The sequence below is a fragment of the Elephas maximus genome, chromosome 8 (assembly GCF_024166365.1).
Source record: "Elephas maximus indicus isolate mEleMax1 chromosome 8, mEleMax1 primary haplotype, whole genome shotgun sequence".
Taxonomy (NCBI): domain Eukaryota; kingdom Metazoa; phylum Chordata; class Mammalia; order Proboscidea; family Elephantidae; genus Elephas; species Elephas maximus.
Genome location: NC_064826.1, coordinates 77,189,814 through 77,205,414, shown reverse-complemented (window position 1 = coordinate 77,205,414; position 15,601 = coordinate 77,189,814). Strand labels below are relative to the sequence as shown.

Below are 15,601 nucleotides of genomic sequence, written 5' to 3'. Positions count from 1 at the left end.
CATTTTATAAACACATTTGGAAAACTGACTTATAAGCAAAGGGAATAAAGTATTATATTTACCAGATACCTGAAATTATAGAGAAAACTAAAAACTATTAATAATGATTGTAACATCCTTATTATTTTGTTGTTGTTTGTTTTTAGGTCATAGGACAGATTATTACATAATTTGTTTAGTCAGTAGCTGACTAAATCATTTGTGAAATATATAGGCCATTCCTTTCTTATTTACAATTATGAAACAAAAGGTTTATTTTTTATTTAAAATATTTTAGCTTGCTGACTCTTACTATATTTTTTTCTTCTTCACCAGTGTAGTGACTGTGACCTGGAATTTGGAACTGAGTGCTTGCAGTTGGCTCTAAAATACTGTCACACCAAAGCCAAACTGGTAGAAGGATCTCCTGATCTCTGGAAGGTAAGGCAGGTGTCACTTTGCTCTGGCTGTGATCTGTGCTTGTTTGTCATTCCTAAAGACTCAACTCTACAAGTACAAAGACTTCCCAGATACTTCAGAATATGGAGAAGTAGTTAGAGATTAGTTGGTTTAATACTGAAACAATTACTATTTCCAGGAAAGAGGTAGGGCTGTGTGTGTTTGTGTTTGTGTATGTGTGTGTTTATGCATATAGGCTTGTGAATATATACAGATGTATGTGTGCTTTTATAAGTGCTAGACATTTAAACATGCAAAATGAGTCTCACTGGGTTTACTGAGTCATCAAAGTATGGTATCACTTCTATTGCTTGGCTTTAAGAAAACTTACTTTAGGATAATTTATTCAAACACCTTCCATTTTAGCCCATAAGGTTGTTTTATTCACTTGCTTCTTCTGTTTTGCTTACTGTCTGTATGTATCCTTTCACTCTGCTGATGAAGCTCAACTCATTTGAGGCTGTAACACTGGTTCCCACATAAAAACGTTCCTGGCTGGAACTTCCAATTTAATTGGACTGAAAGAATGTCTGCCTTACTCCTCTTCTCCTGACCCCCCTGAGGAATTGAACTCTTTCCTGTAGCAAGGCCTAGCTCTTCTAATGGCAAGCTTATTTCTTTTGGAATGAAAAGAGTTAGTTGCTGAAAGCAAGGTAGAAGCACTATCATACTTCATCTTCCTATTGCAGCAGGGGTGTTTCAGAGTCTGACTCTCCTTTGTTTTCTTAGGTAGAATTGTGTTCAATCGAACAGTACATTCTGAATTAGAATTGTAGTATCGTTTCATAATTTTGAAATAGGTTTGCGGATTTTGAAATATTGATTGTAGTCTTTTGAAATCTTTATAAAGCATGCAACTAAATACAATTAGTAAAGATTAACTCTAAGATTCTGTGAATCCTTAAGCATATTTCTTAAGATTTAGAAACAAAACAGAAAGCCCTATCAGTTGATTAAATATTTTACACTGTAATATCATGGGCCTTGCTGCATGCTAAGATAATCTGAAGCATTCTCAAAGTGTTGAATTCTAAGATTCTAAAAAATTGACAGGACAGAGAAAATTCACTTAGTATTATTGCTCATTTAAGGACATCCACCTAATGGGCAAGAATTTTGTTAATTAAGTTTATCATTATTCTATATATGGCTTAGATTGTGATACAAATATTAATTGTGAGGATTTTGGCAGTTACCTATTAGGTGTTTTGTTAAAGACCCACATCTCTGTAAAACTCCTTTTGCCTGCCTGCTAGACCTAATTTGAAAGCCAAGTAAAAATGTGGAAACTCTGAGGTGTTTTATCACTACTAACATGTTAACCCTTTTTGGCTTCATTTTTTGATGTTGTTGGATGTATGATTGTCTACTTTTTGTGTGTGTTCTGAGCTTTCATCAAGCTTGCAAAGCACTATGCAGATAAAAGGATTGAAAGTAGCATGTTGCCTTTGAATTTTCCACTCCATTTTCACAAATTTATTTTATTTTTGGTGAAATGCTCATATTTCACTGCTGCCTCCAGCATAAAGTATTAGTCCTCAGTCACATCTTGTCTCCCTGCTTCCCTTTTATTTGCAACGGTCAGTGCACTCTCATAGTGACTGGCCTTGTGACAGTGTTTCCATGAGTCCTCTTGGAGTGTCATTTCATACATGCTAAGTGATGACTTTTTTTTTTTTAAGTGATGACATGCTCTTTTGGGCCCAGCAGGATCTACATCATAGTGCCACTTCCCAAACTAGGGCTTAGAAGAGCCCTACCCTTTTGAATGAGGCTTGAACAATGACATGCTTTGACGCAATCTTGGACTCTAAAGGAGCTGTAATGCAGTAGGTTGAGGAAAAACAAAAAACAAAAAACTTTTCAAATAGCAGTTACAAGAGGTTTTGTTTGTTTTTTAGGTATTGTATTTTTTTCTGTTGATTAAGGTTGAAATTATTTTGAGTGCAAATATTTCAATTGTTTCAGGTTGTCTATTTCCTTCTTTTTCCTCCCATCTCTTTTCATCTTCCACTTTTTTTCTGTCTTTTGGTATTTTCTCGGATGTTTATTTAGTCTCTTTAATGACATTGTGTGATTTGCCTTTACTATACTCTTCTGATTTAATTAATTTTTTAATGTTATCATTCAGTATGAATTTCAATTTTGGTTTAAACCAAAGCAATGGAATTAGTATTCTTAATTCTATACTAATTCCAAAGACACTGTCATTTTTCTTTATCCTGATGAGAAAAAAAAAAAAAGATTTAGTACAATCATGCTAAAGCTGGTAGTGGGTTCAGGTGGCAAGGCCAAGCAGCTAGAACATGATTCAGAAATCAGACGCAGTGAGACACATTTGGACATTATCAGGAGGCATTTCACTATCACAAAACATTAACTGAAATGGAAAGGAAAACTTCCCTAAGTTCCTTTAGAAGCTACGGAGGACACCCCACAGCCCTATGAGGAATCATTAGAAATTTCTCATGACTGGTACTGTTATTTCAGCTGCCACTAGAAGCCCCAGGAGAGTTTTTTACTTTGCATTTTAACATACATTTTGTTTGTAAAAGTAAATGGAAAAAGTAAAACTTCACGGTTGATCCCAACCTCCCATGGTCCTCTGAGATCTGGAGGAAACATTTTTTTTTTAAGTCACTGAACGGGGCAGAGAACATTCCACTGGGATGACCAGAGCTGCCCCTGTGGGTGACCAAGCTCAGAAGAGCACAGGACTGGCTTCTGGGTATTAAGGATTGGCTCTCATGTTTCCCCTGAATGGTCAAGCCAGGATAAGCCTCAGTACAAACCCTTATTTTGGGAAGATTTCATCTAGTCGACAGAAGAACTTCGCTCCCTTTAATTTATAGTTTTACCTTATTTTTGACCCACTATTGTTTTTTTAAATATAATTTTATTTTTTCTGTTGTTGGTGTTGAGAATACACACAGCAAAACATACACCAATCCAACATTTCTACAGGTACCAGTGAGTGTCATTGACTATATTTTTCAAGTTGCGTAACCATTCTCACCCTCCTTTTCTGAGTTGTTCCTCCGCCGTTAACATAAACTTATGGTTCCCTAAGGTTCCTATCTAGTTTTTCCAGTTGCTGTTGTCACTTTGATCCCATTAAGATAGTTCTTAAGAGAGCATAACATTCAAGGCAGACATTTTTTACTAGTTAAGCTAAACTATTGTTTTGTTTTAAGAAGACTTTGGGGGATATTTTTAGTTTTAGGTTTAAAGATTATCTCAGGGATATAGTTTCTGGGATTCATCCTGCCTCAATGGCTCTAGAATATCTGGATTCCATGATAATTTGAAATTCTATTCTGCATTTTTCCTCCTTTGATCAGGATTATTCTATAAAACAACAAGTAATGGTAGCTGGGCACCATCCAGTTCTTTTGGTCTCATGGCAAAGGAGGCAGTTGTTTGTGGACGCAAGTAACCTTACATTCCATATCCTTCTATTTCTGAGCCTCCCTCTTCCTCTGTTGTTCCAGGAGAATGAAGACTAATTGTTACACCTTGTATGGCCACTTACAAGCTTTTATGACCCCAGGCACTACACAGTGAACTAGGAGGTAGAACAGAAGAATTAAGCATGTTATTATTAGACCAGTTAATGGGGATGTCCCATTAAATCATAACCCTAAGCCTCCAAGCCTAGACACCAAATCCCGTGAGGTTTTTCGTTGTGATAAACAGCCTCAATGGCTACTTGTTTTTTGTTTGCTTGTTTGTTACTGATGTAAATATATCTATCATACGACTTTTAACAATTCAACTTTTTACAGGTGTACATCTTTTTGACAGCATTTCAATAATCATTTGTGCAACTCTGCCCTTAATCAGTGTGACATTTCCCCCTGCTTCCCACCCATGGTAACCACTAATAAACTTTGGTCGCTATACATTTGCCTTTTCTTGACTTTTTATATAAATGAGGTCATACAGTATTTGTCCTTTTGTGATCGACTTATTTCATTCAGCATAATGTCTTCCTGCTTCAGCCATATTGTAGCACCTATCAAGACTTCAATTCTCCTACTGGCTGAGTAGTAATCTATTTTACATATGTACCACATTTTGTTTATCTGTTCATCTGTTGCCAATATTCTTTTTAAATACTCAGCTTAGTCACTTCTTTACTGTCTAGACTTCTTGTTTCTCAATGTTAAAACCATCTTCAAGGCATAAGGTTGTAGAAAAGATTTATAACCATTATTGAAAAAAAAATCAACGACTGTTTCTCTTTGTCTGAAAACACCTCCTTAAAAGAACTTCTGAAGTGTTTGGGTCATCACAATATTATTGGAATGACTTACTTTTGAGAATGTTTTTTGATGGGGTCAACATTTACTTAGATCCAAGAGTTCTGGCATCTTTGTTTAAAAACAAAACAAACAAAAAACAGTAGCATTATTTAGTTTTAACCTCAAAAATACAATGTGGTAACATTGTTTCTTTTTAGAGGTTTTCATCTAGCTATTCAATCTAGAGAAAAGATTTTTTTTGATGTACATAATTGATGAAATAGAAATAAATATAACAAATTTCCAAAACTACTTCTAAATTTATATCTAATAAACAATCTACCTCTTTAAAATTTAAATTTTTCTGGCTTCTAATTATCATAAACCCAGTAATTATCATAGCTACATATTAATTATTTCATGAGATGAAGGATGGGAAAATCTTAAGTGCAGTCTTGCTTAATGTATATAAGATGGTAACCAGCTGGACTTGGCTCTGTTATGAAAACTCAGTCTGTTTTACTACATTCTGTCTCAACACTAAGAGAGAGACAAAATGTAGGTGTGATGCTCTCACCTGGAGCACATCTTGAGGCAGCTCAGAGTCCTGACCTAGGAGTGAGGAGACTTGACTACTTCTTGGACTCTGACCTTTGGTTTTCTCCTTTACTGAATATGTATATTTAGTAAACACTTTACTTAGATGAAATACTGCACAGAAGCACAATTAAACTGAATAGACAAAAATTGAGGTGATCTAGGTAAGCCTCAGACGTGGGGTTAGGAGCCTCAGCTAAACAGAACTCCTCCATCATTCTTAAGGTGGCTCCTCAGCTTGTAAACAAGTGAATTAGAGGATGGAGGCTTTCTCTTCCACCATTATAGAGTTGATTTTTTAAAAAGTAATTATTTTCCTAGTAGGGTATTGTGCAAGGTCAAAGGAAAACCACACATCATCATAGCAGAAGGAAATCAGCTGCAAAAGTAGGGTTTTTTTTTTTTTTTTTTTTTAAATAAAAAGAAGGAAAGGGCAACCCATGTTACTGTAAAAGTTTGACAGAAAAATGAGTAACTCAATTCGGAATTACAACATTTTCCAGCAATATTTCCTTTGAAGTAGTTTAGTTATTTTATTTTGGAAAAAAAAATGACTCTTTTTTAACCATAGTACTTTAAAAGTTAGAAATATTTTCTGTAGTTTATTTTCATTAAATTAGTACTTGTCGAGAAGTATAGTGAGGTATTCAAGGCTTTACGTAGAAGATATTGATGAAAATAAAAGAAGCCTTCATCTGTGTGTAGTAGGTATCCAGTAGACTACAGGACAAAGTAGAAGAAAGGAAGTTTAGGAATCTTTCTTGTTTATACAGGTAAGTATTTTAATATTAGAAAAGAAAGTACCTTAGGTAATAAAAACATGTATTTTATCCATATGAATGATTCCAACTCCAAAATTTTTGTTATAGTGTTTGATACTGATTTTTCTATTACAAAACATCCATCAAGATCCCTCTGAAAAAAAGGATAAAGTACCTTTATAATCATTCAATTTTGATGTAGAGTGCCATTCACCTTTCAAAGAATAGAAGGGGATAAAAAATGAGTTATAGTAATTGGAATATTCCTCTTAATTTCTGTTCTGAGTTTAACCTACATGGCAGATAATTATTATAGGAAAATAACATTTTTTTCATTTAAAATGCCTTAGTACAAATATTAATGAGGCAAGATTCCAGGTATCTAGTTAACTTTGGATTTTCAAGGAAAAAAAAAAGAATTAAAAGTGAATTTTATTCAATTCTTTCAAGAATAATTTTTTCCACTACAATGTAATCTCCACAAGTTAAGGATTCTTGTTCACTCTTTTCATTGTTCTATCCCTAGCACTTAGAAAAGAGCCTAGAATGTAGTAGATATTCAACAAAGATTTATTGAATGAATGAACGAGATCAATACATCCTCCAATTTGGTAAAATGCATAGCATGGATCTTTGCATGTCTATGTTTTCTATTCCCCCTCTTTTTTTCATATAATAGAATAACGTTATAGGAAGAGGAGTCACTAGTTTTGGTTGGCATGTACTTGTTTAGAGATAACGTGGAGATGTCCGTTTGGTTTTGATAGCTTGGTTGAATGCTTTGAGTAACTTCCTGTCTTTATTATAAGTGAGCTGCTACTTTGAGTCAGGATGTTAACATATACTTTTAAACCAGGATTTACCTGCATATAAATGGGTATAGCAGGGGAATCTATTTTAGCTAGAAGAAACTGGGCTACTTCAGCTGAACAAAAGTTTCTATACAAGCTCAGGTATGAGCTAATCTCAAGAGAAAAAAAAAAGTCCAATTTACAGGGACGGAAAGGTACTAATCTAGGTTAGTATTTTTCAAAATGGGCTGTTAGACCATTGGTATCATAATCATCTCAGCCTTTGAATGATGAGGTCCTAAGACCTTATAGAATAAGTACTATAAGATCTTATAATACGCACTCATTCCATTTCTTTACTTACTACATCGTTTAGTTCTGTGGTAAGGAAAACTCGTTTTACAGTGCAGTGAACCTAACATTCAGTACTAGAGCTCACTGCATGGGGTTCAGAGATTTTCATACGGTGGCAGGTTGTATTACAAGGAGCAGGTTACAATTACAAGGAGGCTGTATGTTCTTGAGGAAAGATCATCTTTTTTCTTAAGCACGTGGTGGTACCCTACAGAATCTTTCCACTGGATCCAAGTTTTAATAAAAATTTTACAAGGTGAAGGTTTTCATTTTCTAGGTGCATACAGGTCTACTGAATTCAGAAGGAAGTCCTTTTCAATGTGAATTGATTTTTGAGAATTATCTCATAATCATCTAAGAATGCAATTGGATGATTTTTGTTATACAGACTGTTTTTCTCCTTCCTTTCTTCCTTCCTCCCTTTTTGATGGGGACATTTTCCTTCCCTTCTTCCTCGCTTTTCTCCCACCCTTCCCTCTCATCCTCCCTTCTTCCCTCCCATAAAGCCTTGCTATTAAACATTTATGTTAATACTTTTATTTAAGTACTACCACATTTTCTTTGCTTATAATACTTGTTATATTAATAAGATTTCAGTAACCACTGCCACATAATATCTCAATTCAGAGATTTAAAAACTATTAAATCTTCAACCATTTGTAGGAATAGAACTTTTTTTCATGTGAACTTGCTAATGTTATTATAATTTAGAAATTGTTATTGTTATGTGTTTATAAAAAAAAATTATAGTTCCTCTAAAATCAAGAATTTTCTTGGGAACATTATTTTAATGCTTTCACATTCCTTCCCACTCTGTTGCCTTTAATGAGCTTTATCTGTCTTTTAGGTGACCTACAAACGAGATCTGTATGCGGCTGAATCAATTATTAAGGGTATGTTTGTCCTTGTGCCTGTCTGTTTCTGTGTTTCAAAAATGTAAGTCAATTCAGAATTTCTGCTGACGTTTTAAATCCCAGCAATCTCAGAGTATAAATGCCTGTAGGCCATTGAGATCTGTGATTTTTTTTTTTGAAAATAATTACATTATAATTTATGTTTCCTGCCTGTGAAATGTCGTTTATTATGATTTATGATTTATATCAGATTAGTTTTAATTTTTAGAAAGGAAATACAGTACAACAGTCATATAGGTTATTCTATGAAGAAAAAATGAGATATTGTCACTGTTAGAAGGGAAACATAATGAAAACTAATATTTTAATACATCCGTAAAGGTGTTATATTATTTCATTTTTACTATTAATAGGGCTGCCCCCACTGTCTTTAATACTTTCATGTCAATATGCTAGATAGCATCTTATCTTCCATATGGGAAACATTATTACCCAAATGAAAGAAATTATATTGGATGATTTTTAAATTTTTTTTGGTTCTGATAATGACTACTATTTTGTTTTATAATTTTAGACATTGCATGTGTGATAATGCATTTTTTCTTTTTTTTATCTCTGTGACTCTAAGATCTTAATAATCAAACCAAAACCAAACCCAGTGCCATTGAGTCGATTCCGACTCATAGCGACCCTATAGGACAGAATAGAACTGCCCCAGAGTTTCCAAGAAGTGCCTGGCGGATTCGAACTGCCAACCCTTTGGTTAGCAGCCGTAATACTTAACTGCTACACCATCAGGATTTCCAGACCAAACTCGTTGTCATCCAGTGTATTCCGATTCATAGCTACCTTACAGCACAGAGTAGAACTGTCCCGTAGGGTTCCCAAGGAGCGACTGGTGGATTTGAACTGGCAACTTTTTTTTAGCAGCTGAGTTCTTAACCACTAAGCCACCAGACAGCTCCCTTGCTTAATAATCAAGAACATATTATTATGCTTAACATTGTGCTAGGAATGTAATGAAGGCGTACAAGGGACATTCGGTCTGGATTTTTGCAGCCTCCTTCAGAGTTTCTCAACCTACGCATTATGGATGTTTTAGGTCAGATGATTCTTTGTTGTTGGGGACTGTTTTGTCCTTGATAAGATGTTTAGCTGCATGCCTGGCTGCGACCAATTCTACCTACTAGATACCAGAAGCCTGCCCATCCCCCCGCAGTTGTGACAATCAAAAAAGTCTCCTGAGATTGCTAAGTTGTTCCCCACAGGATAAAATTGCTCCTAGGTGAGAATCTCAGTTTTAAATACATATTCCTAGCAAAGATCAGAAGTGTTCACACCCAAGCCTGAAGCAAGTATGGTGCTTTACAATCTGTTAGTAACTGACTCCTTTGAAAATAGATTAAGGACAGAGCTATGTGCTTAGGTTTTGATTGAAAGGTGAACTTCTAAATTCAGGCTTTGAAGTTGGAAAAAGTTTTGAATCTGAATTCTGAATATATCAGTTCACTAAAAAAATTTGTGAAAACCTATTTAACAAATCACTTTGGCTTCACATTCAGAAAACTGAAATCTTTAGTCATGATACTTTGTATTTATAGTTTACCTTGAAATTCTTTGCCCTTCAAGCATATTGTGTTTCAAACCATTAATGTACTGTATTGTGCATCTGTGTATCTGTGCATATAAACAGATTATCTATAGCTATAAATCAAAATCTGACACATATTTACATATGAGTCAGGGAATGTATAAATACTACTCTGGAGAGGTTAGCTAAACCGTGATGTTGTTGGTTACATTCTCAACACAAGGAAATGTAAAACTCAGTTCCATTTCTTTGCAAAGTCATACCGGTATTACTTAGGTGAGTGGAAATACCCTCTTTTTTACATAGTTGATAAGTGGTTCAGTGGCGGATTCTACACATTTTGATATTTTGCCTGCATATTGTCAGGAACTGGTTTCTGACAATGTATAAAAACCTACATTTTAAGTGTAATTTAAAGCTATAGTTTTGGAAACTGCAGACAAAAATTGATTTTCTTATTTAGGTAACAGGCTGCAGTATGCACTTTTATTCCCAAGGAAAGTAACCTGTTTGGCTGGATAGAAATCGCTGATTCAGATCAGCAATCTCCAACAGTAGTCTTATCCTCTAGCATTTACACTTCTAAAAAGTTCCCAGGAGATTCTGATGCTGCTGCTAAGAGACTACATTTTGAGGACCAGTGCTCTGGGGCCTTCCTACTCCATGTGAGCCCCTAGACCAGCAGTGTTGTGGTCACCTGAGAGCTTGGATGCAGAGTCTTAGTCCCCACCGCATTGAATCAGAATCTGCATTTTAGCAGGAACTTTGGCTGATCGGTTTGTACATTAAATTTCAAGAAGCATCGCTGCCCATCACAGTGTTTTATAGGCCATTTTTTTTTTCTAAATAATACCTGAATTGCATTAAAAGTTTGAAATCTTAACTATACCAGCTCCAAATATGCTTGTTTGCTCACCTGAGATTACTGTCCCTGCAGCCTGATAGTAGAAATATTTGTGGGTATAGGAAAAAGAAAACTCTTGGATTTTTTTGTTCTTACATTCCAAAATAAATTACGGTACATAGTAGGTAGACTAACAGGTCAGATATCTGCGTTATATAGTCACCTGTTTGTCTTTTCCCAGTAAGTGTTCGCAGTATTTTGCTAGGCGCTACTTGTTAGTTGCTGTCTAGTTCCTCAGACTCATGGTGACCTTATGTGTAACAGAACTAAGGTTTGCCAGGTCTGTCACGATCTTCATGATTATTGGCATGATTGAGTCCGTTCTTGCAGCTGTTTTGTCAGTCCATCTCTTTGAGGATTTCCCTCATTTTCACTGACTTTCTACTTTACCAAACATGATGTCATTTTCTAGTGATTGGTCTTTCCTGATAACATGTGCAAACTAAGTGAGCTGAAGTCGCACCATCCTCAGTTCTAAGGATCGTTCTGGTTGTATTTCTTCTAGACTGATCGCTTGTTCTTCTGGCAATCTACAGTGAATTTTATTACACAACATTTTTATTGGGTGCTTGGTTTTTGCCAGGCACTGTTTGAAACTTTTTTTTTTGGGGGGGGGTGCTGGTGGTTATCTTTGGATTCTCCAAGAACTCAGTGATGTAAGTAGTGTTATTGTTTCTATATTATGGAACAAGCAAGGATTCTACAGGAAATACTGATTAAAGAAGAATAGAAAAACTCCTAACTACTATTTTCTACCTTAGGTAGTGTACCTCTTTTATACATTTATTGTCCCTTTTTTTCTTTAGACAGAGATTGTTCAGATTCCCTTATCTGATGCCCTTGGGCTAAAGTGCTTTGGAATTTTACATTTTCAAAAGGTACCAAAGTATATCATATATTATACTGCCAGTGGGATTTGCACATAATGAAACTTAAGATGTATGAATGTTTACACTCAATGTAATAATAAAGAGTGCAGAGCACCTAGCCAGTTCAGGTCAGGACTACCAAATTAATTACCACCAAATTAATATATGAAAACCATTTTTTTTTGTTTGTTTCACAGCTTTTTGGATTTCAGCATTGTCTATAACATGGTGTGGGTTTTAGATTGTGATTCACTGAAGGAAGGAAGAATGTCTATCCTTTTTTTCTTTTGTATCCGCTAACATTGTACTAAGTTGCATTGCCTATGTTAAACGATGCAGCTATATTTTTTTCCTTAGAGTCTACGGGCCTTAAATTATGGGACTAGATGGTCCTTTTCTTCCTGCTTCCAGCAGTTGCTTATTGTATTGTTCACTGAATCAAATATCTTTTTTCTTTTCTTTTTAAAGTAGAACCCAAAACCCAGTGCCATCGAGTCAATTCCGACACACAGCAACCCTTCTTAGCGCAGTAGGCAGCATGTCAGTCTCATAATCTGAAGGTTTTAAAGTAGAGATGGTTTAATATTTGGATGTACTTTTGTTAAGGTTTAAAACCAGGACTTGGAGCACATAGCATATTCCAGGCACTGTACCTGTGCTTTATATATATTATCTCATTTATTCTTTAAAATAAGGCTGAAAGGTAGATACTATTACTCCCATTTTGCAGGTGGGAGAATTGAGACTTAGAGAGGATAGATACTTTCCTCTGGATCACAGTTAGTAAAAGCAAAATCCACAGTTTAAACCCAGGTCTGCCTTGTTCTTAAGTCTTACTCCACTTTGAAGCATGGTCTTTTGGCCCCACTGAATCATGTTGCTATTCATCCTAACTACCAAAGCAGATACTGTTGTTAGGTGCTGTAGTGTCGATTTGGGCTCACAGTGAACCCATTTGTCAGCGTAGAGCTGCCCCATAGGGTTTTCTAGGCTGCAATCTTTACAGGAGCAGACTACTAAGTCTTTCTCCTGTGGAAATTGCTGGGTGGGTTTGAAACATCAACCTTTCAGTCAGCAGCTGAGCACTTAACTGTTGCACCACTAGGGCTTCTTCCGAAGTGGATATGCCATATCTCTTTTGGTGGGTACGCTAAATGGTTTCTTAAGTTCAGTCTGCCCAACACTGGTTCTATGGAGTTGGAGATAGTACCTTCAGCTGACCTGAAGTTGAATAATCATAAAACTACACAGAAGATTGTATCTCCCAGTTTTCATCAGTACACAGTGTAGTCTTCTGGAGAATGTTTGCCTTTGCATCGTATGTATATTAAAAAAATATATATCATATTGAAATAACAAATTTCTAGATATGACCAGAGAAAGAGCAAAATATTAACATTCAATATCTATACACAAGTTTGAAATGACTAGTTGGATTTGGTTTATTTTTGTTTTCTGATAATTCTACTAAAGCTTGTTATCTAGCCAGAACAGCTTTTCCTCTTCTAGGATGAAAGTCTCTTTCATGCGGTGATTGTGATGAGTGCTTAGTGTTCTGTAAGCTGTTCTTCCTGAGGTTTTTCTTCACTTGAGTATCAATCGTTGCTAAGCAACACAGTATAATCTAATGTAATTATTTTCTTGTTTTCTTAGTGTGTTTCAGACTCTGTAAACATTTCAAGGGTAAGCATTATCCCTTGCAAAAGCATTATCTACTCTCAAATTGTCACCAGAAGACCATGTGTGTTTTGCTTCATCTTAATTTATGTTTTAAGTTCATGTCGTTGGTGTAGTGTGGGAATTTTGATGTAAGGGGAGAGAACACTTTCACTGTATTTTCTTTATGTTTACTAACTTCAGGCAAGCGATTGAATAAAATTTCCATATTGTGGTTTATAGTCAGCTTCAAAATTTGACCTTTAGGTTGTTAATTTTTATTTTTAAACTCAATACATTTTAGAATCAGTATGTTTACATGGACTTCTATTTTTAGTGAACTATTTGATAATAGGAAACATGTTTAGAATGTAGTACTTTCTCATTTGTCTTTTGCGTAGGTATCTAAATGGAAAAAAAACGTACAGTTCATCACAAATTTACAGTTATAATATCACAAAACATTATCAATATTCCTTTTTATAAGAATGGATTTGGTCATTGTTCTTCAATATTTGACTCTTTCAGGCTTCCTTTCTGAGTGAAATTTAAAGCATAAACTTTTCTAGGGAGTAGTGTGATTAATGGCAGCAACAAGACACTGGGCTGACTGATAAGTTTGTAAACATCCACTTAACAAAGAGGTATTGTACTTTTGTCACACAAGCTGGTTGAGCCCACCCAAGCCTGCTCTGCATGCTCAGACCTACCCAAACTATTAAAGTGGTTACAGATGACAGGGGTAACATACTTTATCTAGATTTACATAAGCCCTACAAACGGTCTTGAACCACACTTGATTTAATGTGCTGACAATATTCTGGCAAACGGATCGATATTCTAAAATTTTCTAAGAAGAAAAGCCCCTATGGAATTTCTAAATAAAAGATTACATTTACTTTCTATCATCATCCTTCATCAAACTTTCCAATATATTCTATTTTGTGTTTTAAAAATAATTTTATTTTATCCTTTCCTGGTTACAATTGTATAAACCCAAATAAGCTTATGTTATAAAACAGACTAATGGTGCCTTTTTTCATATGGTGGTTTATATAAAAATGGAAAAATAAAATACTGTAGTTAAAATTGAAAATGAACCCAGCTTTAACCAGCTTTGGAATACATATTAATGCTTATGTAGAAATTCATGTCTTCTCTAGTCATGAAGTACTGCTTTCCATTTGTTAAATATTTACTTCATTTTAAAGGAAAATAATTGACTTTGATTTCTCTGAAATCTAATGTCTTTTACTGGTTTGAAAATTTAGGTTTTATTCAGAAAATATATTTTTCTTGAACATCAGCAATATGGGTAGATTTCTTTTAACGTTAAATATTTATGAGCCAACCCTCTGCTATCGAGTCGATTCTGACTTAATAGCAACTCTATAGGACAGAGTAGAGCTGCCCCATAGGGCTTCCAAGGCTGAGCAGACTGCCGTAGCTTTCTCCCCAGGAGCAGCTAGTGGGTTCGAAATACCAGCCTCTTGGTTAGCAGCCCAGCAGCTTAACCACGGCACCACCAGGGCTCAAGACGAAAATCCCATATGTCTTCTTTTTTGTTTCATATATTTTTGTTGTTGTTAAATTATAGCAGTAGGAAAGTAGTTGAATCCTTCTGTGGTCATATGTTGAGAGTAGCTGAATATACTTTTAGATAGGCTCTGACTGAAAGAAAAATAAAATCACATGTGAATAAAACTGATTCAGTCTTACTTAGAATTAGGAAGACTCATCGTGTTAACATGTGTTTCACACATATGAAAAAAATGGCTGCTTTCATTTCTGAATGATCCTTTAACATTTTTACTTAAAATGATGGCATTTTGAGTCCAAAATCTTTTCGAATCAAGTTGAAACACTGAGTAACTTTGCATCAGGTTTTCTTCATCTGTAGCTGGACAATGTTCTACATCTGTGGCATGTCCCCATCAGGCTTTTCTTGTTAAATACCCAGCGATGGCACCATTTATGTTATTAACCACGCTTTTTGGACAATGCAAAGTGACAGCTAAGATTTAAATAGAAACCTTAATTTTTTTTGAAGTTTCTGGGTTTTGACTATGATACTTACTTTTCCAGATTTTCACATTAATACCATAACTTCTTTGTGTGTAATATACTTTTTGTTCTTCATTCTCTTGAAAATAGCACTGTGACTATATCTTGCACCAATCTGTGAGAACATTTGTATCAAGTTTTAATTGGTAAGAATAGGAAGGCTGCAATATGATTTAATAGTTATTTAGTTTCCTTGGAATATTATTGTAAAAAAAAAAAAGTAAATTTGAAAGCTAAATATTTGGGTCGAGATTAGAGAAAGTTGTGTTCATTTTTTAAAATTTTTAATTTCCTTAATTTGTCATTTTTGGAATAGTAATTCACACATGGGCAAGTAATCTGTCATGTTCAAAAAGGTCACAGTGAAGTATTAAGCAATTAGCTAAAAAAGACTAGGTAACAGACAATAGCCACTCATACTTCACGCTGATGTAAGCAGGAGAAAAAAAAAAAAAAAGCAAAAACTAAACATGCTGTT

General features: G+C 34.9%; 1 protein-coding gene across 2 annotated transcripts in view; it reads left to right on the top strand.

The window, feature by feature from the left end:
* Nucleotides 1-15,601, top strand: part of CRPPA (CDP-L-ribitol pyrophosphorylase A) — a 315,043-nt gene that overhangs the window by 64,970 nt on the left and 234,472 nt on the right. For both annotated transcript variants that reach the window (XM_049894652.1, XM_049894653.1), the window contains exons 4-5: nucleotides 316-420; nucleotides 8,033-8,078. In XM_049894652.1, coding sequence (XP_049750609.1) covers nucleotides 316-420; nucleotides 8,033-8,078 — 151 coding nt within the window. The remainder of the gene's footprint in view (nucleotides 1-315; nucleotides 421-8,032; nucleotides 8,079-15,601) is intronic.